This window comes from Excalfactoria chinensis, chromosome 18 (genome assembly GCF_039878825.1).
Source record: "Excalfactoria chinensis isolate bCotChi1 chromosome 18, bCotChi1.hap2, whole genome shotgun sequence".
In the NCBI taxonomy this organism is placed as follows: Eukaryota; Metazoa; Chordata; class Aves; order Galliformes; family Phasianidae; genus Excalfactoria; species Excalfactoria chinensis.
The window spans coordinates 6462250-6488330 of NC_092842.1; the positions used below are offsets into that span (position 1 = coordinate 6462250).

The window sequence follows — 26081 nt, forward strand, 5'->3', positions numbered from 1 at the left end:
AACGAACCTCCCTCAGAGTGCTGTGTTCTCATGGGACAGCCCCAGGAACACAAAGCAGGACGGACAGGGACCTTCAGACTTGCAGGGCCGTTTAACATGACGCTGCCATCCGAATATACATCACAAGAGGGATCGATGAGCTGTGACACCTGCACGTCCTCTGCGCTCCCTACGTGATGCAGATCCCCTCCACGCCATGAAGCGGCCTCATAAAGCAGCCCTGCGAGGCCGGGACCTCGGCGATGGGAAGGACCGTCAGCCTCCTGCCCGCTGGGCATGGGAAGGAGCGCGGTGCTCTGTCCCGCCCTGGCGGCCATCTTCTCCATTGCACCCAATGAGGGGGAAGAAGGGACTGCGGCGGGGAGGCTTCCTCACGAAGCCGAGAAACACCGGGGCTGCCTGCAGTGAAACCCAGAGTGAAGCGGGGGGCTGAGGCGGCGCAGCAGGCCCGGAGGAAGGCTGACGGGCACTCATGTCGGCAGCCACCTCAGGCGGGATTCGAACCCGCGGCCATTGACACACACAGCGCACAGGCGGGATTCGAACCTGCGACTCTTAAGGACGCAACCGCACTGCGCCTGCGCCGGACCCACGGCATTGAGGGGAGGTCGCTGTCAGAGCCGCTTCCGCCTTTTGGCCGGTTGTTTTCTCGGTGTTTTCTCACCTTCCAGCCCGCCGCCATTTCCGCCGGCCCCGTTCGCCTTTAAAGGAACGCGGAAGGAAGAAGGAAATCAAACACCGCCGGGAGCGCGGCGCCGGCCCTGCGCGCGCCGTGACGTCATCACGCGCGCGACGTGACACGTCGGCGGCGGCGGAACTGAGGCCGGATGTGCCAAGATGGCGGCGGCGGCGGCGGGGGGGTCCGGTGCTGCGACCGCGAGGGGGGGCGGCGCTCGGTGCTGAGGGGCTCGGCCGGAGAAGGCTGCCAGGTACGGCGGGGATCCTCTGCGGGAAAGGCATTGCGGGGCGGGACGGCTGCGCGGCGAGCGCTAGGCCTTGGCTGCCGGCACCGCGCCCGGGAGCGCTCCGTGCCTCACAGGGAGGCGGCAGCCCCCAGGCCCGGCAGTGGCGGTGATGGGGCTGCGCTGCGTTGCGGTGCCCGGCACATTTTTAGCTGTAGCTCCCATATATGAGGCAGCAATGAGCAGTATTAAGGTAGAATGTCTCCAGCCTGCGTGACTTGCTTGTATGCGGCCTTTTGCATTGAAAAGAACTGAAAAAACAACCCCTGGCCCAAATACTGGTCATAAAGGTGCTCAGTAACCTGCCCTGTGAGCACACTGATGTCTTAGAGCAGTTTATCTAACATATGTACTTGGGAATGGGATGAAATGGTTTCCCCCCAAGTTATTTCTTAGTGTCAATAAAGCTTCACAGAGGAGTTTGAATTAGTGGCTGTAGGGAGATCAGATGAATTTAATGATGGCCTTGTCCAGAGAGCAGTTTTGGTCATTTTTCTTTCATTTTGGTAATATTTTCTTGCCATATCTGGAAGCATCTTCTGCAATTGTTGTTGCTGGTAATTAACGTTCATCAGTCTGGTTTGCATTATCCATTAATAAACCATCAGAAAGTGTAGAATTACCAAACTAGATGAGGCAAAGGGTTTGGTTATGTAGTTATTTAGAAGTTTCTTAATAAGCGTTTCTCTTATTACTGCATTGGAGGCACAGAGGGTCAGTATCTCCAAGCTGATATCTTCTGTTTGAACTAAACTGCCACAGGCACGTTGGCTTCATTTGGACTTAATTCTTCAGATCTTGCACGCTTTTACTACTGTGTGCGGTCTGTTAATATTAACTTTTCTTCTGCAAGGAATCTGATGCCCTCATGTTGAACCTCTGTAAAGCAGGGATAGGGATCTTGTTATGGGGATTTCAGTTAGCTAATTACTAGTGCAGGTTGTTATGACAGTGGGGAAAGTATTAGGGTTTTATGTGTGTGTACGTCTGGTAGGACAGGAAGGAGCAAAGCCCGTGTTAGTAGTTTGGAGTTGGGTATCTGAGTTAAAAAGCAGTTTGCTTTTGTGCTCAATTCCTTCACAGGTAGATCTTGTTATGAACAGAAAAACTAAGCTTGAGATTTGAAGCAGTCAAACAGGTCTATGCAAAGTGTGGACAATGAGAAGAGATGGAGAGACCCTGTCTGCTGATACCGGTGTCCTTGGAAGAGAGGCCTGGATCATACACTGGAATGTTGGGTTCTTTGGTGATGAGTAGGAGGGGTGTTCCCTAGGGTGAGCAGTTCAGATTCTGATGTACAAATCGTGCTGTCTGCATGGTATACTTTTTTCATAATAAGTTTTCAATATAAATCTTTATGGAATACATGCAGATAAGCAGCGTTCACTCCACATGTCTTTTTGTTAAGCCAGAGGGTTGTTTGTTTGCATTTAAACTTTTCTGTTGCTGTTAGAATTATACAAACATGTGGCTTTTTGATACAAGTTCCTAACCAGCCATCCCTGGACGTGCCAAGGCTGGGCTGGATGGGGCCCTGGGCTGCCTGATCTGCTGGGGAGCAGCCAGTTCATAGCAGGGGCTGGGTGGGTTTTAAGGTCCATCCCCATCCAAACCAGTCTCTGTTTCCCTGAGGTTCTTGCTGGCAGATCTGGATTACTTCTATACTTGTCCTTTCCGTCCTGCAGTGTAACTTGGTTCTGTGACGATGTGCCAAAGTCCTGCTGAGGTTAAAGTGAGAGCAGCAATTAATTAATAGGTGTGGGTGGGAGTTGATTGCATTTAATATTTTGTAATGCAGTTCTGCTATTATGCAGCAGCGTTTGTCTGCGCGAGAGAAGATTTCTGATGAAAGCAGTTTTCTTTCTCAAAATAGACACTACCACTGTCCTGATCTATATTTTATTTATTTAAACAAAAATGGAACGCCTTCTGTTCAAGTAAGTGACATCTGATGAGCTCTTTGACTGCTTCTTATGTGACCTATAAAAAGATCCATCCAGGCTGAGCAATAATGCAGCAGAGATTAAGACACGTTGTTTCTAACAGTAGCATTTTCTCAGTGCCTTTTAATTATGCTCAGCATACTGTGGTGCTTGCAGGTGCTGTTGCAATTCTGACTATCCCTTCATTTTGCCCTTAGAGTGTTTGGTGTTTCACTCAGCATTAAGCTTCATTAACACAGTACTGGGATTTAGAATTACAAAGCTGTGTGTGAATTTCTTACACATTCCAGTGTGCAGAGGCATCTGTTGTTTTGTTTTGTTTCTGAGATAAAAGTTGCTGAAGTGTTACTCGTATTGCAAGAAAGGAAAATGACTTGCCGTGTTTTTATCCTAACAGAGTGGAAGAAGGAATTTGTCTCCAGTGTCTACTGCTAGCTTTTCATCTGCTATCTGACCCTGCTGGAAGGCCACCATGCAGCAGCCTCCGCAGCCTGTTCCAGCAGGAGCAGCAGCTCCACCTCCTGCAGGCATTGCTCGGAACACGTACTGGAGAAACACGTCGCTCAGTAAACGAGCAAATGCAACAGCTGCCCCGGTGCAGCCTGTGACAGACCCTTTTGCCTTTGGCAGACAAACTCCACAGGCTTCCCCGTTAGATAACCCATCCAAGGGCAATGCATTGGTTATGCAAAGTTCTTCCCCAGCGGTGTTTCCACAGCCAGCCGTTGTGCATCCTTCGCCATCACACGCAGGGGACAATCCTCATGGACTGCATCCATCTCTGTCAGCTCCTGTATCTCAACCAGGAATGAACAGCAGTATGTTTTCTAATGTTCCAGTTCCTGCACCGTCCCCAGGATATGTTACAAATAGCACTACGGAAGTGCATCCAAATGCAGATCTCGGACTCCATGGGTCTGCAGTAGCATCACATTATAATGCAGGAACAGCACTTGAAAATTCTTTCAGTGTGCATCCTGGAATGGTGTCTGTGTCAAACAATCCTGGAGGTAGGCAAGATGTGAACAGAGATCCCAGCGACGTTCCTTCTGGACCCACTGCAACAGCACTCTTCCCTCCAGCTCCTCAGCAGCCCTTGTCTCAGTGGAGACCTGTTCAAGGTAACCTGCAGTCTCCAGTTCGAAACTTTGTGCCCTATCCTGAACCACCTTCTCAGACTGACATTCATAACGTTTCCCAGTCTTCTGTTAGCACTTCTCATCCTCCTCCGCAGACAAATTTACAGCACGGTCCTGTACATCAAGGGATTCCACAAAATGCTGTGCAAGCGCCTTTATCCGTTGGTTGTGAAAAGAATGGGAAAAATGGCTCTGCAAATAGTGGTCATCACATGAACAGCGTTCAGCCTGGAGATGTCTTTAGACAGAACACAGAAATGACGAATGCTTGGTTAAATCAACCTTACCAGGAGCAGTTTTACCCACAGCCACCATTGCAAGATTCCAGTTCTGTCATTCCTACAGCTCAGGAAAATAACCTCCAGAAACAGTCTCCAGGTATGTCTGAAGCATCAAACAGACCTATTCCCACAGACCAAGACTCAGGAAGCCTTTCCATGTTCTTCAAAGGGGATGAGGCAGAAAATGAAGAAATACTTTCGTCTGAAAAGAATTACGTGGTTGAGAAAACTGAGTTTGCTTGTCAACCACATTCATCACCCTTATATCACCAGCCAGTGCATCCCCAGCGGGTTCCAGCTAACGCTCTCTCTCAGGCACAGATTGGTACAGGTTCAGCCAACGAGATGCTACAAAAAGGAATGGATGTCCAGTATTTTCCTAAAATTCGAAGTCAGCAGGAGGCACAGGCTGCTAAGCAGTCCATGTTTGCCAGTGATGGCAAAGCAGGTGTGGGTGATGCGCCTTTGAATTGTGGGTCACAGTATGAAAATGTTGAGAACCTGGAGTGCATACAGAACCAAGAGGTGCTGCCAAGTGAGCCACGTAACATGAATGCTTCATCCCCTTCTGCTCATCCTGATCTGTACAGATATGGATCCCTACCAGGTCAGATGCTTCCAAAGAATGCTGTTTTGAGCCATGCTGAAGGAGGACCAAATTTGGAAGCGCCTGATTCATTAGCTCATCCTGTACGACCAGATAGCGTGTCTTCAAACTATAGCAGCATTAGCCATAGGAGCACTTCTAGCTCAGCAAGACCTCAAGAGCAAATTGGTACGTTTATTCAGCAAGAAAGTGGGAAGCCCGATGAGGAATCTTCTGCTCGCTTCTTTAAACAGATAGACTCTTCTCCTTTGGGAGATGATTCAAGTGAGATAAATCCAAACAAAAGCTACCATGGTAACCTGTCCCAGCCTCCAACTCCAAGTCCTCCTAAGCCCACAGGAGTGTTTCAGACAAGTGCAAATAGTTCTTTTGAGCCCGTGAGGTCCCATGGGGTTGGTATAAAACCTGCAGAGATTGACCAAGCAAAAATGGTGGTTGAATTGAGGGAGAACCACCCAAACCAGAAGAACACCAAGAAGAGTACAGCTATGCCTGCTGCATCACCAGGCAATCTTGAACAGCCACCGGATAATCTAGAAACTATTTTCATGCCTCAGGTATACCCTTTGCCTCTTGCAGTCACTGGTGAAGCTGGAAGTGTATTGCACTCTGGACCTGTTACAGAAAACATGCAATCGTTGTCTGAGAGAAGGTCCTCCACAAGAGCTCAGGGAGCAATTAAGAAGTGTGATAGCCCGGCAACAACTTTGTGGGCTCACAATGAGTTACCTAATTTTGGAGGAAATGTTCTTCTAGCTCCTGCTGCTCCTGCAGTTTATGTACCTGCCAAACAAACTGTGGAAGTCATTCAGCCACCAGAAGAAGGCATATCCAATCAGCAGCCAAACAAACCAGGGAGTATTGCTGTGCAGCCTTCCCAAGATGGAAATATATCGTCTGAAAATCTTGAGAATCCTCCCAAAATGGGAGAAGAAGAGGCACTTCAGTCTCAGGCAAGTTCTGGTTATGCAAGTTTGTTGTCTTCTCCACCTACAGAGTCTTTGCAAAATCAGCCTATCCTAATTGCTCAGCCTAATCAAAGTTATAACTTGGCTCAGCCAATTAATTTTCCTATTTCTCTATCTAATCAGCTAAGCAGCAATGAGAACAGTCAGCCAATGAAGGATTCCGGGGTTGGGGACAAGACTTCTGTTGGTCCCCAAACATCACATGCTGGTGGAATCATCTCTGGGGAGAATGCAGCGTTGCCTGTGATGCAAGCTGGATCTCTGTTAGCTAATGCTCCTCCAAATAGTAATCTATTAAAACATAATTTATTACAGAGCCCTGTCAATTCCTCTGATATTGCTTCTAATCAGCCTGCAAACTTGCTCATGAAAACGCCATCAAATTTAGCTCCTGAAGGGCAAAAGAATGTTAATTTTGAAGGTTTTGTTCCTGAATTTGCTAGCAAGTCAGGGGCTAATTCATCCATCTCTCCTGGGATGAATCTTCCCAGTGGAAATCCAAGTGCTCTGCTTCCACCTGTTAATTCTGTAGTACAGACCAAAAATTCTGTAAGTCGTGCAAATAGCAAAGAAGAAGCTGCTGGAGTGCTTGATTTTACAGTGTCACGGACCTTGGAGAAAAGCAGTGCAAGTAATTCTGTGCAGGTGCATAATCAGTTGCTTTCTGGTGGTCCAGTGTATCCTCAACAGCCAGTTGGCGGTGCTGGTCAAGTGAGTCCCGAGGTGCGTGACAAACAACATTTCTATCAACAGGTGACAAAAGATGTACAGCATCAGGCTGTGCCAGACAGAGCTGTACAGGGAGCATTGCCATCCCAACCACAAATGCAGGCAGCTCAGATGCCAGCATCTTCTGGGCAGTCCTCAGCTTCTTCAAACTACCAGATTGCAGCAGGGATGAAGGGCATGCAGATGTCCCAGCAGTGTGAGAACCAGGAGCTGAGGAACCAAGAGGCATGTTCAGCACAGCTGCCGAGCTCTGATAAGCAGCCGGGTTCTGGACAGCCATCGGGTGCTGCAGCTCCCACAGCTCCTACCACCACCAGTCAGCCAGTGCAGCCAAGTGCACAACAAGACCTGCAGCGTCCTCCCCTGCCTCAAACTCCTCAGGATGCCTTTGGTCCACATCAGAATCCTTACTACTACTACAGGCATCCTTACGATGCTTACCAGGCTCCGTATCCAACACCTTATCCTCCTGCAGATCCCAGAGCAGCGGCTCATCTGTATTACATGGTAATTTTTCATTTTCCCCTTTCTCTTCACCTAAGTCATTTTTATCTTTGAATTACAAGTTTTAATAGTTATATAAGGGTAAACATTCACTATAGCATTCGTGTCAAGATTTGACTTCAGGCAGATATTACTCTCATCTGCTGCCTGTTTTTTTTGGCAGTTTTGCAGCATGACCATCAAAGTGGTTGAAGTAGTCTACAAGTAACGTTTCTTTCTTAAGTTTTGAGTATGAGTAGAGTTGGATATGCCTTACCATGAGGGATACCAACATCTATCCTGTAGGCTATTGGTCTGCATCTCTTTGGCTATCACGGTTGTGGTGTTTGTGGCAATTTGTTTGTTCTTGAAGTTGGGAAACCTCTTACCTTACGTGTCAATCTCTTTTCTAGGAGGATAGCTATGGACAGTATGACCCACGGTACAGGTACTACGACAGCAGCAGCACTGCATATGTGGAGCCTGAGAGTTACCGATACTCTGAACGTGAACGTCCTAGTTCCAGAGCTAGTCACTGCTCTGATAGGCCCTCTTCTAGGTATGCAATTCCTATATTGAATAAAGATCTGGTATGTTCTAAAGTGGTGAGTGTAATTATGCCTCAGTGTAAGCTGCAGTGAGGAAGCTGAAAAACTCATTGTGTGTTGCCATAGGAAAGTATGGTATCAAATGCCATGCCTGAAAAGGTACTGATAGGATTCCAGCAGTCTTTTCTGTTGCTGAAGCTCATTACTCCTTTCATTCAGCTCTTTAGCTGGTTATTAGCTTTCCTGCCAGGCAGAAAGTCACTGCAGCAGACTTGGTGCTGAAGTTACCTCCATGCACATGTGGAAGAGCAGTATGTGTAGGTCATGGGTTTGTTAATCAATGCTAGGATTTGTTTTTTCTTGCTAGTGCTTAGAGTGGTTCTCTAGTTCTGTTCATAAAGGGCACTTTGGCAAACCAGTGTGGGCTTTGCTTGGTAAGCACAGCAGCACGTGTGGCTCACTGAGACAGGGATGAATCCAGTGAAAGCGTACCTGGTGTTGTGTTAAGGTAATTTGTGGGATTGTTTCAGCTTTGTGGATGGGCTTTTGATGGAGGCAACACATGAAAAACTGAGAGCTGTAATCTGTCTGGTTGGTTGTATGAAATAAGAAATTTCAGAGAGAAGCAGTGCTCAAACGCTGCTTGCAATTACTGCTTGAAGAGCAGAAATGAGATGTTTAGTATTTCTTAGAAAGCAGCAAATGACCTCCCAGGGATTGCTGGGTCTTGATCAATATTGCACAGGTGATTGGTGTATTACTGTTGTATAATATTACTGTTGTATATAATATCACTGTTCTAGTGAATAAGTTTGCAGGGCTCCCAGAGAGCCCTTTCTGGAAATGATGAGACCTGCAGTAGTATTTGTCTGTTGTTTTTGGTGGGGCAGATTTCAAATTGCAAACCAAATCCTGCTTACTGTGAGACTGTAGGAAGCTTTGGCACTGAGAAATACAAAATAAATAAGCATAGCCATGTCTGATAGCTTCTGTTGTTGTCTGAAGTGAATCTTAAGTGCTCTGCAATGAGATAACATATGGTAGCACTGAGATACCAGCCTTGCTGATTTGCGCTTTTCTTGGGTGCTGTTTTTAAGAGGTTAAAATAGCAGATCAAAGCCTGTTACCTGTCAGCATTGGTGTGATGTGACATGGATGTAGGCTGTAGTCTGGCACTGCAGGACAGCAGAGATAAAGAGTGGCCATGTCACTGAGACTTTGCTGCAGCATATCAGTGATGCATTGATTTCCATCATTAATTGATGAAGCAGATTCTTAAGTTCTGTTTGGTGAGGTTAAGGGAATGGCATCTTTCTGAGGAGGGCTGAGAAGGTTGGCTGGGTGGATAAACCTGACCTGATAAGATCAAAAGTTGTCTGCAAAGATGGGTGCTGTGTCAGCAAGCTTCCCACAGGTTTTTCTGGTGAGGACTTGTTTGGCCACTTGAGAGCTTGCACTGTAGTATGAATAGAGTGTTGTAGAAGAGCGTGGAAGTTCCTGTCATTGCACACTGTTTTCAGATCCCTTATGTGCATGGATATAGATATGTGTATATATGTGTGTATACATAGGAGTCTTTGTGAATGTATACACATGTGAGTGTTTATATCCACATGTATGTGCTTTCATATACATGCATTTATACACAAATGTATATATGCGTATGTGTACAAACATACCTGTACACACCACAGTTCATTGTTATTATCTAACATTGCTCTACTGGCTTTGTTTCAAGAACTGTGGGATAGTGTCTGAAAAATGGCACACAGTAAAAGCTTTTAATGGCCACTTTTCTTTTTCCATCAAAACTGGTATGACTCTTAAGCAAGATTACTACACTATTTGTAGTTGCATATTCAGGGATCTGTTTTGTGTTTTTAGTCAGGTTCTTGTGCTTTTTGTCTTCATCTGGTCAGCCAGTAGTTCTGTAGTTCTTTGTATCTGCTGATGACTTCAGAAGAACTTGAAGGAGGAATAATGACTTTTCATGCCTGTGCACTTTCTTTCAGACAAGGATATCCTGAAGATTATTATGCAAAAACTGGATGGGCTGATTACTATCCAGGCTATTACCCAGGCACATATGATTATGGAGGTAATGTGTCAACGTGAACTCTATTTTGCTACAGAAAGAAATTTATGGAGAAAATATACTTAAAGATTGGAGGATTATTGTTTCATTGGTTGGTTTTTCTGTCTTAAAAAGTCGATATCCTTTCCACAATCAGAGTAGCTACATTTGTTAGAAGCAGATCTTTGGGCCTGCTTTAGTTCTTAACACCGTGCCACCTTTTCTGTACGCAGGCAGTGTTCTAGAGTAAGATTTAGGTGAAGTGTGAACAGAAATTGACTCATGAATAGAAGTTGGTTCTGTCCGTAATTACCTGGATGCTCACAGGGCCCTCATGGTGTTGATAGTCTGAAGGCAATTGCTTGTTATGGTGCCAGTGAGGATTATAAGCAGCATCTGTCCATGTGCTGAGGCTCACTGAAGACTGGTAGCAAAGATTCTGTTCCTATTTGTGATTATCATGCTGTGATTAAGTTTGAAAGTTGTTAGAAAAGATCTATCTGATGGTAAGCACTGTCCTCTCAAGAATACCTTGCCAATAACCTAGCCAAGATAACCACATTTTTCTGCTGACCAAATCAGCACGTAATGAAAGAGAAGGAAAAGAGAAGTCATAGGTAATGACGTCCAGTATCTAAACCATTTCTTTTTATCTTCCAAAGATCCAAGTCGTTGGGAACGTTACTCATCAGCTTATGACCCCAGATACAGAGATCCTAGAAGTTATGACCAGAGGTATTTGTATGATGGTGAACACAACCCTTACCAGAAGAGAGAAGCATATCCATATGGCAACAGGTCTGTCCATTCAATGTGATCTCTCTGTGCTCTTTCTAGAACTGGGGCAGAGAAAGGCCTAGGTGCTAATTATTTGGAGAGCTACTGTTTATACGTGAATGAAGGCACACAGTGTAATGTTATGCATCTCACAGTTATTGTTGTTAATTCTTTTGCTTTAACATAAATAAATTAGGAACAACAGATGAGCTGTTATATCAGCCTCGAGGATTTAAGGCAAATAAGGATTATTTTGTTTTTTTTCAGATAAGATAAGCATTCTTTGTTTTCCTAGAACAGCCTTGGAACATGATGTTGGTCTTGGTTTTGAGTGTTCTGGATGAAGTTCTTATAAGCAGCATTAGTTTGTTTACTGTAATAAAAACCTGAATCTAGGAAGTAATCTAAAAGCCCTTCTGAAGTTAGGTCCGGTTTCCTTCTCGGTAGGTATACAGTGGAGTCACTTTTCTTTGGGATATGGTAAGCTATGTTTATTTCTTTTTGTTCTTTAGACATGACCGATACGAAGATCGTTGGAGATACGACCCTCGTTTTACTGGAAGCTTTGATGATGAAACAGAGCCTCATAGAGATCCTTATGGTGATGAGTTTGATAGGCGCAGTGTTCACAGTGAACATTCTGGTCACAGCCTCCGGAGCTCCCACAGTGTACACAGTCACCGGAGCAGCTTCAGCTCTCGTTCCCAGCAAGTGAGTTTCAAAGGGTCGCATCAATATTTAGCTCTTTCAGTTGGGTCTTTCCATTAGGGGTGGGGATTCTGTAAGTAAAGGCTGTTCTGTGAGGTAGTTTTGAACTTAGAGTTTAGCACAGTTGTCAGGAGAACTTTAACCAAAATCAGTACTCAGCTGTGCAAGTTGCCATGCATGCGTTTGCTGTTTGTGAGAACTTTGCCCTTGCTGTGCTTGGCTGTAAGTGATAATGTCTGGCTTTGTGTTATGTCACCTTTCTCATTGCATAGGATCTGTTAAAAGTCTAACTCAGCATTGGTATCACACTATCCTGACTTTAAAACCAAATTTGTCTGATTGCTCATCTACTTGTGCTATAAATACAAATACCTGAAAAACAGAAGGAATATTCACGTCATTGATGTAGTAGAGTCTTCACTAGCAGATTACGTGTTGTTGCATCATCTTGCAAGTTTTAGGTTGTTCTGTCTGAATTCCAGTTGTTTTAGTAGTACTGGAAGCGGTTTTGATGATCATCTAGGCATTAATCTTTAGGCACAGGGTGCCATTTATTTACCCATCACATTTAATCAGGTGAGATTTTCTGTCAAAAGATTTACAGCAGAAATGAACATGAATTCTGATCCATAGTTGTTGATACAGCAACACCTGAACCTGGAAGTAATGCCATAATGATACTACTGACACAAACATGTAGATGTTCTGTGGTGAGTGAACTAAATGCGTTGAATGTGAACAGATCAAATAGTAGTAAAAACTCTGAGGGAGGGAGAGCACTACCAGGTGCTGTCTTCTGTAGCCTATTGCACCAGGTGATTTGCAGGGTAGTGTTATTGAATGAGACGATGTAGTAAACCTGGTTTACGAGCCATCTGAAGAACTGAAGTGGGTGGTGGGCGGGAGGGAATGCTTGCAGTATTGCTTGCTTTGTGTAACTTTGCTGCTAACAGCTACTAATCTGATCTGTTTAGAGCCAGCTGTATAGAAGTAACCACGATTTAACAGCTAATGCATATGAAACTACTGCACAGGCAGTGTCACTGCACACAGATTACCCATATGGTGGATATGCTCCTAACTTTGATGGACAACAGCCTTTTACAGATTATGGCTACTCGACTGAAACTGGATGGTCAGCTGTAGATCAAGGTATTGGCACCAATGGGGAGGGAGGAGGGAAGGGACTGTGCTTATGAGGCTGCCTACTGGTGGTCGTTTGTGCTTTTATTTATGTTTATATCACGTGATTCTATTTTCCTTTATTCACTGAGTCAGTTAACAGGAAGATACAGCTATCTGCTGTGTATGTACCCATGAACAAAACTGTTCTGTTTTTAGCATAAAGATAACTTGTTTTCATGGAAGGGCAGTAGTGAGATGGTGGTTGTGGTTAAATCTTACTTGAATCTATATATATCTATGTAGATGGATGTCTTGAAACCCACTGCTTGTGCTTCCAAGGGATGATTAAAATTGATATGAAACTCCAGGTTTATCCACAATATATTTTTTTTCACCATTTCTGGAAGGGGTTTTCCAGAGTAACCTGAAGTACATCATTAGCTCTTTGAAGGCATCAGACCTTGGTACAGAGATCTCACAGACATGTCTAAGGCAGCCAAGCAAAGCCCCTGTGTTGAAACAATAAATGGATCTTAGAATTCCTTTCTTTTGTTCTTTCTATGGAATATTCTTTAGAAATTTGATGGAGCCAATTAATTTATTTTTATGTTTGATTAAATAGATTTTTTTTTTCTTTAATTTAGTTGCAGGTCAGGTCAGTTTTTCTTACTTCATGTTCTCTTTTCCCTTCAGTGCCCTTAAGGCCCTCAACGCCTGAGAAATTTTCAGTGCCTCATCTATGCGCCAGGTTTGGTCCTGGGGGCTTCTTAATAAAAGTATTGCCAAACCTGCCTTCAGAAGGACAGCCAGCCCTGGTTGAAATACACAGCATGGAGGTAACCTTTAACAGAAGAAAAGGGGCATGGAATATTGCCCCTTTCTTTTGGAAGGGGGGAAGCATTGGGGAAGCATGTTATTTTTCGGTTGTGTGTGATTTGTAGCTGTAAGTGGTAACTTTTAACAAGTCTTTAACAAGTCTTATGGTTTGTGTTTTAGACTATGTTGCAACATTCTCCAGAGCAAGAAGAGATGAGAGCTTTTCCTGGTCCTCTTGCTAAGTATGTCCTCATTGATTTCAAGAAACTCTCTCACTTTTTAGATTCCATTTCCTCATCTAACATTCTATTGTCCAGTAATTGTAAGTTATAGGGCTTAAATTAACTCAAAATATTTGTTGTTTTCACTTGGAAAAATATGTTTGTTCCTCACGCTGGTCACAACAGTGATCTGAATGTTTTACTTCTGTCTCATTTTCTTTTTCCAGAGATGACACCCATAAAGTGGATGTTATTAATTTTGCACAAAATAAAGCTGCACAATGTTTTAAAAATGAAAATTTAATCGATAAAGAATCTGCAAGTCTGCTTTGGGACTTCATTGTACTGCTGTGCAGGCAGAATGGGGTATGTCTTACTTTGATTCTTTATCTACCCTAAAATATTTTATGCACGAAGGTGGTATTTATATAAAAGACTGTAATGTGTACACAGTCACCTACTCTGGAATAGTTCATGGATTGATGGGAGCTGTTAAGCTGCTTGTTTGTGCTCAGAGGTTTTGAAAGACACTTGCTGAATTGATGAGCAAAACGAAGGCAGTGTTGAACTAACAGTTCTTGTTTGTTTGTTTCCCCCCTGCCACACACAATAGACTGTTGTGGGAACAGACCTGGCTGAACTTCTGCTCCGAGATCATAAAACAGTATGGCTTCCTGGGAAGTCCCCTAATGAAGCAAATTTAATTGATTTCACTAATGAGGCTTTGGAACAAGTAGAGGAGGAATCTGGTGAAGCCCAGCTCTCATTTCTCACTGATAGTCTTATAACCACAATTGACAGTCTGGAGAAAGAAACAGAGAGATTCAGAGAGTTGCTGCTTTATGGACGCAAGAAGGTGAGTGTTGATGCTGTTGTGCCAAATCCTGTGGGAATGATTTGTTTTTCAAGAAATCTGAAAGCTCTGAGCATCAGTGAAAACTCTTTTTGCTGCTTGCAGTGCATATAATAAATCATGATGCTGCAATATACTGATGGAGAAATACTGTGTTCTGCAGTTTATAAAATGGAATTATATTCTTGTGTTAGCATGTGACCTAAAGAAACATTTCTTGAGTCGAAATACTACCGTAAAATGATCACTGATTATGTGAGTTAAATATTAAGCTATCCCCAGGAAACTAATTTCTGTATTAACTTAGGATGCTTTGGAATCAGCCATGAAGCATGGCTTATGGGGTCATGCTCTGCTACTTGCCAGCAAGATGGACAACAGAACGCATGCAAGAGTTATGACCAGGTACAGCTTTGTTTGTTGTTTGTTAGTATGGTATGGTTACCTGTTCTGACAACAAGAGATCTAGTGCTTCAGAAACCTTGATGTTAAAATCACAAGTTATCCATATTTCCTTATGCAAGGTCGTTGGTTTAGTTTTATCTGGGTATTCAGTTGAAGCATGTAGTCTGCTGCTTTCTCTTGTCTGAGGTCTTGAGGTTGTAAAATTAAATTTGAGAAGTTAATTCAAGGGATATTTGATTCCTGTCATCCATGAGCATGGAATTGATGTATGTCACATTGGCAGATCCAAGTAACTAATAATGGTTTTCTCTTGGTCGTTATCCTCTGGGCAATAGCTTGTTTAGTATATTTTCAAACTGCACTTCCTTTTCTTAAACTAAGCAAGATTACCAGTGACTGAATGTTCAATGCGCTTTAATTCCTTACCCAACATTTATTTCTTGTTTTTCTGTATAATGTCTCTCTAGATTCGCCAACAGTCTCCCCATTAATGACCCTCTGCAGACTGTTTACCAGCTCATGTCTGGAAGGATGCCAGCTGCGTCCACGGTAAGGTTCCAGTGTGAGCTGCAATTGAGTCTTAAAGAGATACTGCAATGAGCAGTATAGTTAATAACAGGAAACCTTTCATGTGCTTTCTTTAGGTCAGATACATTTTTAGTCCTTTCTGGGTTTTAACACTTAAATGTGCAGAGCTCCTGCTGCTGATTTCTCTAATTAATTCTTCTAATTTTAGTGCTGTGGAGATGAGAAATGGGGAGACTGGAGGCCACATCTAGCAATGGTGTTATCCAACTTGACTAATAATGTGGACTTGGAATCCAGGACCATGGCTACCATGGGAGACACTCTTGGTAACTCTTTGGGGATTAAATGAGGATGACTGAAGGAAAAGCCTTTTGAAACAGTTTAATTACTCAGCTTTTTAAAAATCCTTTAACAATTGCTTTGTAAAATGCAAAGTGTGACAGTTCTGTATGGGCTTGTCTGTATTGTGAAGCTATTTGAATGCAAAGGCTAAGCAATACATGCCATCAAGACAGAATGTTCTGAGTTCTATTGCTTATTTTTCTGCAGCTTCTAAAGGCCTGCTGGATGCTGCTCACTTTTGTTACCTTATGGCCCAAGTTGGTTTTGGAGTTTACACGAGGAAGACGACAAAGCTTGTTCTAATTGGATCAAATCACAGGTTTGGATTTCCCTTCTTAAAACATCACGTCTTTGATGCAAAACAGAAAGGTTAATGGACAGAGAGAGTTGCACTGCGCCCCTCATCATCACTAGCAACAGCTGGCTTTGAGAACTCTCTGATGCCCTGTTGTAGTTCTTTGAGGACCTGAAGTTGCTTGTACTGTCTAATAGAACTATATTTGTCTTTATCTGTAATAGACAGATCTGAATCTATTGAGAACACTTATATTCCTAAAGCTGGGTAATATTTTTCTTCTCCCATTCCTCAATAGCTTGCCATTTTTGAAGTTTGCCACCAATGAAGCTATTCAAAGAACGGAAGCCTATGAATATGCACAGTCACTAGGAAGTCAGCCTGGCTGCCTGCCTAATTTCCAGGTGAAGACCTGTTCATTCTATCTTATCTTCTCAGATTTTTGTGATGCGTTAATCTCTTATATATGCTTTATTCAACATACAAAATATTTTCTATCTCTTGCAACATGAAATATTCATGAACAAGAGTGCAAGAATAGCTTTCTCCCCGTTTCATCAATCAGTCTGCGTTTTTCCATCTGATGCTTCCAGGAATGTTCTGACCACTTGGTTTATTTTGCCTGTGTTCTGTAGGTTTTCAAATTCATCTATGCTTGCCGACTGGCTGAAATGGGACTTGCTGCTCAGGCTTTCCATTACTGTGAAGTGATTTCCAGGACTGTCCTTAAAGATCCACAATACTATTCACCTGTACTTATTGGCCAGTTAATCCAGGTAACGTAGGGAAGAATTACATGTTAGTAGCTTTGTACTGTAGGTGGTAAGCTGTGGGTAAGGTTACCTTGTTTGTCTGGTTAACTTTATAGTGCTTCCTTTTTCTAGATGTCATCGCAGCTGCGCCTCTTTGATCCCCAGATAAAAGAGAAACCAGACCAGGAAACCTTTGTTGAACCTTCATGGTTAGTAAGGCTTCGACATGTGGATGGACAGATCAAGGTACAAAATGTACTTTCTAACATGAATGATTTTCCCTTCTAAAGATTATTGAAAACCAATTTTAAGTTATTTTGCTCATGCTGATAACTACAAAAACTTCATGTTTGTGTGTGATGACATAATGAAATATTATGTCATAAAATACAAGTATTATAGCTTGAACCAAGAGGATTTAATATACTTCAGTGCCTTAATATTTAGTACAGGCTACCTTAAAAGGTAATTACGTTACATAAAATAGACTTTTTTAGTGCTGTAATGGAAGGAAAATTGCAAAGTTCATGAGATTGCAGTAACTCCTTCTATAAGCTAATATCTGTTTATTGGTTAGAAAAACAATGAAACAAACATAAATGAACAAAGAAGTTTATTGTGGATTAGTATAGGTAAAATTAAAGTGGAAAACATTTATGTAAAGAGTTCCACCAGCAGTATGAGAATTGAGCTAATTAACTATGCTTCTTAAAAACAAAGACCTAGGTGTTTTGGTTGAACTTGATTTACAAGTGGATGACAGCTGTTTTTTGACCCAACAGTTAAGAGTGTAAACAGTATAGCTGTTGCTTCTAAGATTTCTTCTACTATATGTTCCCCTTGGTTATGAACTCAACATCAGGTAGAACTAATGAGATCTTAATTTTTTGTGTGTGTGTCTGCAGGAGGGTGCCATAGCTTATAGCACAGACAGATCCACGCCACAGCAGTACCAATGTAGCACACCAAGCTCTGAATTAGACCATACCAGTCAATATGATGGAGCAGGAGTTGGCCACGATGTGGGCCCAGGCCCTGAAAATGCGTTGTTAGCATCCTTATTGCCCAGTATGGCTCAACAGATGCAAAGCGTGCAGCTGATGCCTTCAGGTCAGTTCTTATGTCAAAGAATGAAATGGGTATTTTGGGTTTCTAATAGGAGGAGCTCCTTAAAAGGACTGTATAAACAGTGAGACGTCACTTCTGCATTGTATGATCCTATTCACGCATTGAAAGGTTCTGTTTAGTTGTAATTCTTAACCTTTTTGTACCCCAGCTCCTCAGGCTATACTCGATGGGTCAGCTGCTGGGATTCCACCTAGTGACCAGGAAGCTGTCCAAAGTGTCCCTTTCTACCCTGTGGCTTCCCAGCCTATTGGTCCAGGACCTGGCTTTGCACCTCCAGGATTTTCAAGTCAGTATGGAGCTGAGCCATCACCACTGTATTTAGGGGCAATGTTACCACCAGGAGGGCCACCACAAGAATCTGAACCACGGGAGGAAGAGCAGACGAACCTGGAAACAGGTCTGGAATCTTTGTAAATTCCTCTCTTTGTTTCTAAGGGGAATAAAATATTTTAGGGATTAATACAGAGCATCTCAAGGTTTATAAAATAGTAAGAAAGGTCTTGGGTAATGAAGTTTAAAAAGATACTGTAAAGTTACAGAAACATGTGTGGGAAGGTTTAGTATTCATCCTGCTTGTTAGACTTAACTTCAAAGGAAGGTCAGAATCAGATTGAGATGTACAGAAAATTGCCTGCTTTATGGAACTGCTGAGTGCAGTGCAACTGGCTGTTCTGTTTGTAAGGTGTGTGACTAGAGCATCAGGGCTTCTTTCTTGGATATCAGCTTCTAGGATCTGGTTAAGCTCTACACCCCTCCTCTAACTAACAGTCTGATTTTGCCTTTAAGGAATGCAGAGAATTGCCTCGGAGTCTCCTTCACGGAACTCCTTCCCTGAGCAGAGAGAGGAAGATTTCTACAGCAGAATGGCTAGAATGGTATTTTTATTTTTATACATCTCTAGCAAATGCCAGCTGCGTTACACGTCTTTGCTAACACAGAATGTATTGGGGGTTTGGCTTGCACTTCAGCTAGAACTGAAGCTTAATTTTCTCCTTTGCTCCCCGTCTCCTTCAGTGAAATATCAAGAACTGGTTTGTTCTTTTAGTAGGAGAGTTGCTATCTGTAAGGGTTGGAGGTGAGGAAGGTGGGGATGGAAGCACATCAGTCACTGTCTGCTGCAACAGTTCTGCGTCTTGCCTCTTCTGAACTGATCATCTACATAGCAGTGACCTGATTTAACTTTTCAATGGACTAGTTATATGGCAGTGAAATTACTGGGCCAGACTTCAGCTCTTTTTCTGTGCCTCCTGTTTGCCAGAAGGCATAGAAATATCCAAATAACCAGCTTGAATGTTGTGGGAATTTGTAATGAAAAGTGCATGCTGTGTCAGATACTTAGCTGCTTGCTTATTAAGCATGTCCTGGCTTTATATCTAACCAGGCACCAGAACGAAGATCCAGATCTGCATCTCAGTCTTCAGCATATATGGTATGCCACAATTAGGGTGTTTGTTCTGCTGATTCTATAATCTTACATGTATTTGCTTTTTACTGATGTATTTGTAATTCTTCCTATTACTAACTTTTCAAAGACAGAATTTGCGTAGCGAGATGGACTGTTCTGTTCATTCCAGCAGGAACAATTCTGTGCTTTCCTGTATATTTGTAATACAGGGCTATGGACAAAGATCCCGGACAACTTCAGAGTCTTCCGCTCATTCTGTGGGACGAGAGAGATCTAACTCTGCAGCAAAACAGCCACCTCCTTCTCCACCTGTTCCTGTAGGGAAAGAGACTAAGAAAGAAGTGAAAAAAGAGCCAGCATCTAGAAAGGTAAACTTGATAAGGAAGAGGTAGTGAGGGGAGGTTCTTGCAATACTTGGTCAGTCTCAGACTGGAGCACTGATTCTGGAGAACCTGAATAAACTGCCAGATGGTGTTTTTTGTCTTGGCTGTTGCAACCTCTGGATATTATCACATGCCCATGTTGTAGTTTGTGCTACCACTGCCTGCCTTTACAAGCCCTTCAGCATTACACTACTGGCTGCTTGTTTTCATTGGGAATGAATTCAAAGCAACTTCCCTTTATTTATAAACAATTAAAACCCTTTTCCTTCATCCAATCCATACAACCACCACTGTAGATTCACTTCTATGTTCTCAGTATTTATTTTCTCCATCTCCTAACCATCTGTGAGTTGTTCCTTTTTCCCTGCTTTCTCAGGTTGCTATTTACAAGCGTTAGTTTTCATCTGTGGCTTATCACCTCTGAATTCCTTCTCCCCTGTAACTGGTTTAGCTGAGGACATCTTTTCTTTCTTTGCTTTCTCTTTTTCAAGTTAGAGTTGAAGTCCCTAACAGAAAATGAATTACTGCATGAAGTTTTCTTTTAAATTCCCTGTAAAGGCAGCATTGAGAGACCTATCTGAATAGCTGTGTTTGTATTTTAGACTGGCGGAAACTGGTTTCGCTGGCTGATGGGAAAAGGAAAGAATGAAGCTCACCTTCCTGATGACAAGAACAAATCAGTAAGGCCTTTAAATCACAAAGCTTTTGTGAATTTGAGCTTGTTCAAAATGGCTTCTTGGGTGTCAGGTGGCGCTTGTTTTATAAAGTAAAGAATGAAAACCATGTTTATTCCAGCTTTGTTTGAAGGCCTGATCTTTGACTATGATTTCCTTGTAGATTGTTTGGGATGAAAAGAAGCAGCGTTGGGTTAACTTGGATGAACCAGAAGAAGAGGTAAAAACTCGAACTGTTTAATTCTTCGTGCTGACAACTGGCTTACAATGTTCCTTAACGTGTTATTGGGTTTTATGAGCTGTATTTTACTGAATTTGAGTTAAAATGTGCAACACTTCAAAGCTAATAAGCAGGTTATGCAGAATGTGTGGTCTACATACTTAGAAAACCATTAATATCCTCAGATGCTTGTGTGGATCCATTAATGACAACTGAGTTTAGGAGGGAGATTATAATACATTTAGTCTATGATGTAGTTGAGTTTTTTTCTTCTTGTTCTCCCTGCAGAGTAAGCCTCCACCACCACCTCCAACAGGGTTTCCCAAAGCTCCTCAGGCTGCTCCATCTGGGCCTGGAGGCCCACCCAGTGCCCCTGTCAACATGTTCTCTAGAAGAGCAGGTAACAGACAGTGTTGCTGGTTGAAGTATGGAAGACTTCAAACTTTGTATTGCATAAAATATGAAGACAAAACTCTTGTTCCCAAACACCTGCAGAAAAGATAGCTGGCACCTCAGTGATGTCATGGAGCTCTGGCTCTTGCTGGCTTCTCTTGTGCCTAGCTTCTGCCTTACCATTGCTGTCACAATAACATTGTGACTTGGATGTTGTTTGTATCCCTGCAGTATTATTTGCTGACTCTGAAAGACAGTTTAACCAGCAGGCAGTTGAAAACAGACACAGGGATGAATAACACAAGGCTTATTTCTGTTATTTCTGGATTTCTCTATTTTAGCAGGAAGCAGAGCCCGTTATGTTGATGTTCTGAATCCAGGGGGAACCAAGTCAAGTGGGGCTGTTCCTGCACCATCAGACCTGTTTGCACCACTGGCACCAATGCCAATTCCTGCAAATGTATTTGTTCCAAACGCAGGTACGTCGTGAGCAGATAAACTTCCAATGAGGTCTTCAAGTCACTTTTGCCAATGTGTATTAAGTAGCCTCTGAATGTTTAAAAGAGAAATTGGAGTTAGTGGGGTTGAACAAAGTAGGGTTTTCTGTGTGTTTTTAACCTTTTTAGAGCCATCATAATAGGAAAATCTGAGTTGTCTAGTGTTCCTATTTTGCTAAACATACTGCTTCCATTACTTGTTTACAATCTTTCTTTCTACTTTCACTACACACTGTGTTGCACCAGGGCTATCTCTGTGAACTGTGTGCTACTCCTGCTTGCAGACATGTAACAGAACTAAGGCATCTAAAAAGACTGATGCTGCCCTTTTTAAATTACCTCTTTTTCTCTGGTAAAAGATTGGTATTGTAGAAATTCAGTTGTGCTTTTGACCCTTCTGCTCATTCTGTGAAGTCAAACATCCTGAGCTGGTATGTTTGGTTAAATCTCATTCACTTTATAGTTCCAGGGGACCCTCAGCCAGTGGAAGGGAGCGGTGCAGCAGAGCACACACCAGCTGCAAACCAAACCAATGCAGATCCTTCTGCAGCTGTTGATCAGGAGGTGAGTTTAGACTGAATTGCATATACAGGATATTCTAACGTTGTGTAAATAACTCATGATTCCCAATAGAAGCTTCATAGCTGCAGAATAAATAAAACATGTTGTTGTTATACACAAACATTTGCTACGTTTACTTAAGGAGCTGGAGAAGGGAAGTGAAAACAGAGGTAGGGAGTGCATGAAGACTTGCATCTCCTAACTTGGCAGAGCTGCAAGTTCCATGTGTGCAGTATGTGTCAGGCAATGGACCAGGAATGCAGGAATAGCCACATACTGTGTGTTCCATCTGACTCAGTGGATCGCAATGCTGCTTTGCCTCAATGGGATTAATATAGTAAAAATGTGAAGTAAGATAGTGATCAGCTAGGGGAATAAAGATTAACAAATAGTCTGTTGTTTTTCTTTAGTATTTAAACCCTGCAGTCGTTCCACCTGGATCTGGGCTTCCTGTTTCCAACCCTGACAGCTTCCAGCCAGGCGAGGTAAGACTTGATTCAGAGTAATTAGTTACTGACTTGTGTATGTCAACAATTCTTTTGTGGTGGTCTTACAAGGGCCATCTAACGCAGCAGTTGAGCAGAATACTAGATAATCTCATGTAGGTTCTGTTTTCCTACAAAAGGTTGGACCTGAAGATGCTGGTCTCTTCCAACCTGGGCTGTTGTATGATTAAATGATTGATTCAGTGGCTGGTGACCAGCCAAGCTGGAATCATACGACTGCCTCCAAAAGACTCATTAAGCCCATAGGAGAGGTTCAGCCTCAGTATTTATCTGTACGGTGATCTATTTGTTCTATATGAGTAAACTTCTAAATACCTTTTCAGAGTGCAATATCAAGAGCACTTTGAGGATCTCATCTTGCCTCCGTGCATGCATATAATTTCACTAATATGAAATGTGAGACACAGAGATGAGGATAGATTGCTGTGTGCAAAGGCAGAGTAACCTTACCTTTATCCCTACTAAATGTTTTCTATACCTGTATAATTTTGTGCTTCAAGAAATCCATTCGATTTAAACTAACTTTTGGTTTAACCTTTGGCAGAGTGAGACTTTAGTGATTAAATAGAACAAGTGGAAGCTTGGGGCAGTGACGTGCATGACGACTTTTTTTATTGGTGTTTTTTTTGTATTTGTGTGTTCTTGCTGTTTTGTAGCTTTCGCGCTCTAGTTCAATGAGTTCATTATCACGTGAAGTAAGCCAGCATTTTAATCAGGTACATGTGGCTGGCCGTTCTCATTTATGTTAACATGTTTACTTTTCCCCTCTTTATTTTGCATTTGCTCACGTACTAATGCTACTTCTAGCCGTTTTTCCCCTCTCATCTCGCTGAAATAACATTAAAGGTGACTAATGATGGCAGTGCTCCTTTTAACACTGTTTTGTGTTAATGAGAATGCACGTAACCTGGGCATGCTTCTTGGTCATTCCTAAGAGAATCACTTCATGTTTATCAGCTCTTTCCTGGGATACCAGAGTAGTCAATCAGTTAATAACAACAAAACACCACCTCCCTAAATGACCCATGCAAACAAATCCTTGTCATTGTGTTAGTGCTTGTCTCAAGTTGCTAATAATACCATTCCTTTTTCATCTACCAAAGCCCCTGCAGGAATTAAGTGAATGCTTCATCTCTGCTATGTGTTTCAGTGCTGTGGGCTCACTGTAAAAGGAATGACACAAACTCTTTCCGATACTTCTTAGAAGAGCAAAACTTGACATAGAACGTTCATTTTGGGGCAGGTCTGAGGTCTACTAACAAAAGCAGGAGGTTCTAAGGCAGTGAAGTTGCACCGGTGTCTTGTTTTGGTTTTGCATGCCGTGGATTCTCAGAGCTGTTTACAGTTTGTGCATGTGACATTGTTTTGCCTATTCCTACATTAAGCAAACAATATTAAAGATACGCAAGCTGTCCCAGCACTTGTTGCAGTTGTTACAATATGCTGCTCCGTTCACATTGTTGGCATTATTACTGTGAATATTTTCTCTCTGTGAGCAAACCAAGTCTGAGAGGCAGTGGAGCTCAGTGGTTCTCTAACTTCAGTGTCATCTCCTTTCTAGCCTGCCCCTGTCCCGCCTTCAGGGGAGCCATCAGCAGGAACAGTACAGTTCTACAATCCTTCTCAATTTGCACAAGTGAGTAAAGGCCTTCTTGTTGCTTCATACTGTTGAACAAAGCCATTGACTTGTTACTCCATGGAGTTCAAACAAATAAATGCTGCTCGAGCAAATCGGTTAGGCCGATCCTTCCTGTTTTCAGTGACCTCAGTCTGCATCTGCCTTTACTAAGCAACTTGGTGTGGCCTTAAATATCTGTACAAATTCCATCTTCTCTTCGATAGTTGTTCTTTTTTGTACTGTTTAATCTGGGCTGCTGCATGTAGAATGTGTGCATAGACTGACCAGTCTAGCGCCCTTAAACTAACAGTTCTGGGATCAAAACTTTACTGACAGCGTCTGCGTTTTGTCTCCACTGTGACCTATTTTACACAGCATTGTTTTTATTCACATCATCTTTTTTCAGCCTCCTGCAGTCACTGGAAGTTCAAGGCCAGGAAGGATTGGGCAGAGAAAGTACCCGACGTTGAAGTAGCAGGTGGTGGCTTTGATGGAGTTCTCATTCACCTCCTGGATATATGAAGAACTGTTCAGTCTTATGGCACGTGGTATCAGAGCTAGCTGCAGGTGACGTGACAGTAATTGAATGATGGATGGTTTGGGTTTTTATGAGTCTCCCTGCTTGCACCTCATCTACATAAATCATTACCAAACGTGGAATATATGTAACTTTTCCTTTCAAAGATCTGGCTAGAAATAGCTTCGCAGTGATAAAGAATAGACACGAGGGAGGAAATAGTTGTTGTCTGTTACAAAAACCATTCATAAATTGCAAGGGCAATTTTATTCCTTCAAATGATTTTAACCCTTCTAATGGGACTTTTGGAGACATAGTTTCAGGGATTCTTTGATTTCTGAAGGATGTTCCCCTCCCCATGGGGGGAAAACACGTCCACATTGTAACATGACACTCTGTGGCCTTAAGAGGACCATGCACAATTGTAATGCTTACGGAACAGGTTTATCAGTGTATGAAATTCAAGTTGTTCATCTGGGAAACGCCTCATGTGCTAGTTTGTTTTCTGAGGGGGGGGGGGGGGGAGGGGAAGGGGGGGCCACAGCTCATCCAAATAAATTGACCTATATTGAATGAAAACTGTGACTGTAATCTAATACTAATTTGATTTGGTTCTTATCTAGTATGTATGTAGTTTGTGGTTTTAGACTACTTGTAAAGCAAATTGTATAGTCCGAAAGAAGCTCTCTGTATAATAGCTGATGCTGTACTATTTGATGAGTGAGTGTTACTGAAGTGCAATACGGTTACTTTGCTTTCTCTCGAGCTTCTGGCGCTGAATGGTTGAGGTGGTAACAGCTGGAAGTTTGGTTTCTCTTCAAGGCCGGAATCAGCATAGAACTGTTCTTGACTTTCCATTACTAAGATAACCAAGGTCTTATGTAGCTTACAGCCCAGTTGTACTACATGTAGGTGGATTAGACCTCTACCGCTGGACTTTAGAATGGTTAGGTTTAATGTAGGAAACCTCGCAACCTATGATATGCAACTTTCCACATCGACTGACGAATCCGAATCATCCGCAAAGAGAGAGAAATAAACTTTAAATATTTATTAAATCCTTAGGCCATATTTTATTTAGAATTTACCACCAAAATTGGTTTTTGATTGTTTTTTTTTTAATTATTATTATTATTATTTACTTGAATTTCTGCCCAGGAATAGAAGCGATGTGAATGTGGAATTGCCTGTGTTTGGTTCCTGGTTGGTTTATTCCTGTACGTGAGATCTCGATAGCCTTACATCCGTTCCAAAGGGGTTCTGTACAATGCTGGTGGGGGGGAACTGTGCAAACCTTTTGCATGGTGGTCCGGGCACAGCGTGGTGACTTTTTTCTATGGCTGAAGCCTCTGGGCTCCCTCTAGCTTTCTCCTTTCAGTAGAGACTGCCAGACATCTTAATTCAAGAAGGCTTCCTTTGAGCTGGGAGCGGCTATCTTTCCTAAGTGTAAGATTTGACACTGTAAATCCTTTAAATAAAGTATTTTGCGCTCTGGAGCACTTTCACATTTCGCTCCTCCCTGTGCTTCTTGCTTTAGTCCTCCGGCCTCAAGGGGGCGCCGAGGGCGGGGCGAACCCGCCGCCGTTGCTAAGGCCGAGCCGCGGGGCCTGCTGTTCCGCCGGG

The 26081-nt window shown here is 42.8% G+C and overlaps 1 protein-coding gene across 7 annotated transcripts; it reads left to right on the plus strand.

Annotated features, from left to right (window-relative positions):
• The first annotated feature begins 255 nt into the window (after nt 1–255).
• SEC16A (SEC16 homolog A, endoplasmic reticulum export factor) lies at nt 256–26017 on the plus strand. 7 transcript variants are annotated; one of them, XR_011905570.1, is made up of 33 exons: nt 257–929; nt 3303–7136; nt 7526–7671; nt 9673–9758; nt 10397–10532; nt 11024–11222; nt 12194–12371; nt 13038–13180; nt 13341–13402; nt 13609–13747; nt 13995–14237; nt 14542–14639; nt 15107–15188; nt 15376–15493; nt 15717–15828; nt 16103–16208; nt 16440–16580; nt 16689–16802; nt 17462–17666; nt 17833–18081; nt 18471–18559; nt 19066–19113; nt 19299–19457; nt 20075–20152; nt 20310–20366; nt 20655–20766; nt 21101–21238; nt 21720–21820; nt 22228–22302; nt 22980–23039; nt 23885–23959; nt 24348–25904; nt 25996–26017. XR_011905570.1 is itself a non-coding variant. In XM_072353037.1 (33 exons), the coding sequence occupies exons 2-33, from the start codon at nt 3378–3380 to the stop codon at nt 24414–24416; spliced, it is 6609 nt and encodes a 2202-aa protein (XP_072209138.1). In that variant the 5' UTR covers nt 261–929; nt 3303–3377; the 3' UTR covers nt 24417–25957. The 7 variants fall into 7 exon arrangements, 6 of the variants coding, with proteins under 6 accessions (XP_072209134.1, XP_072209137.1, XP_072209132.1 ...); XM_072353037.1 differs by lacking the exon at nt 25996–26017 and having other exon boundaries at nt 261–929; nt 3303–5885; nt 6654–7136; nt 24348–25957; XM_072353033.1 differs by lacking the exons at nt 22980–23039; nt 25996–26017 and adding an exon at nt 23131–23169 and having other exon boundaries at nt 256–929; nt 24348–25957.
• Nucleotides 26018–26081: the final 64 nt, after the last annotated feature.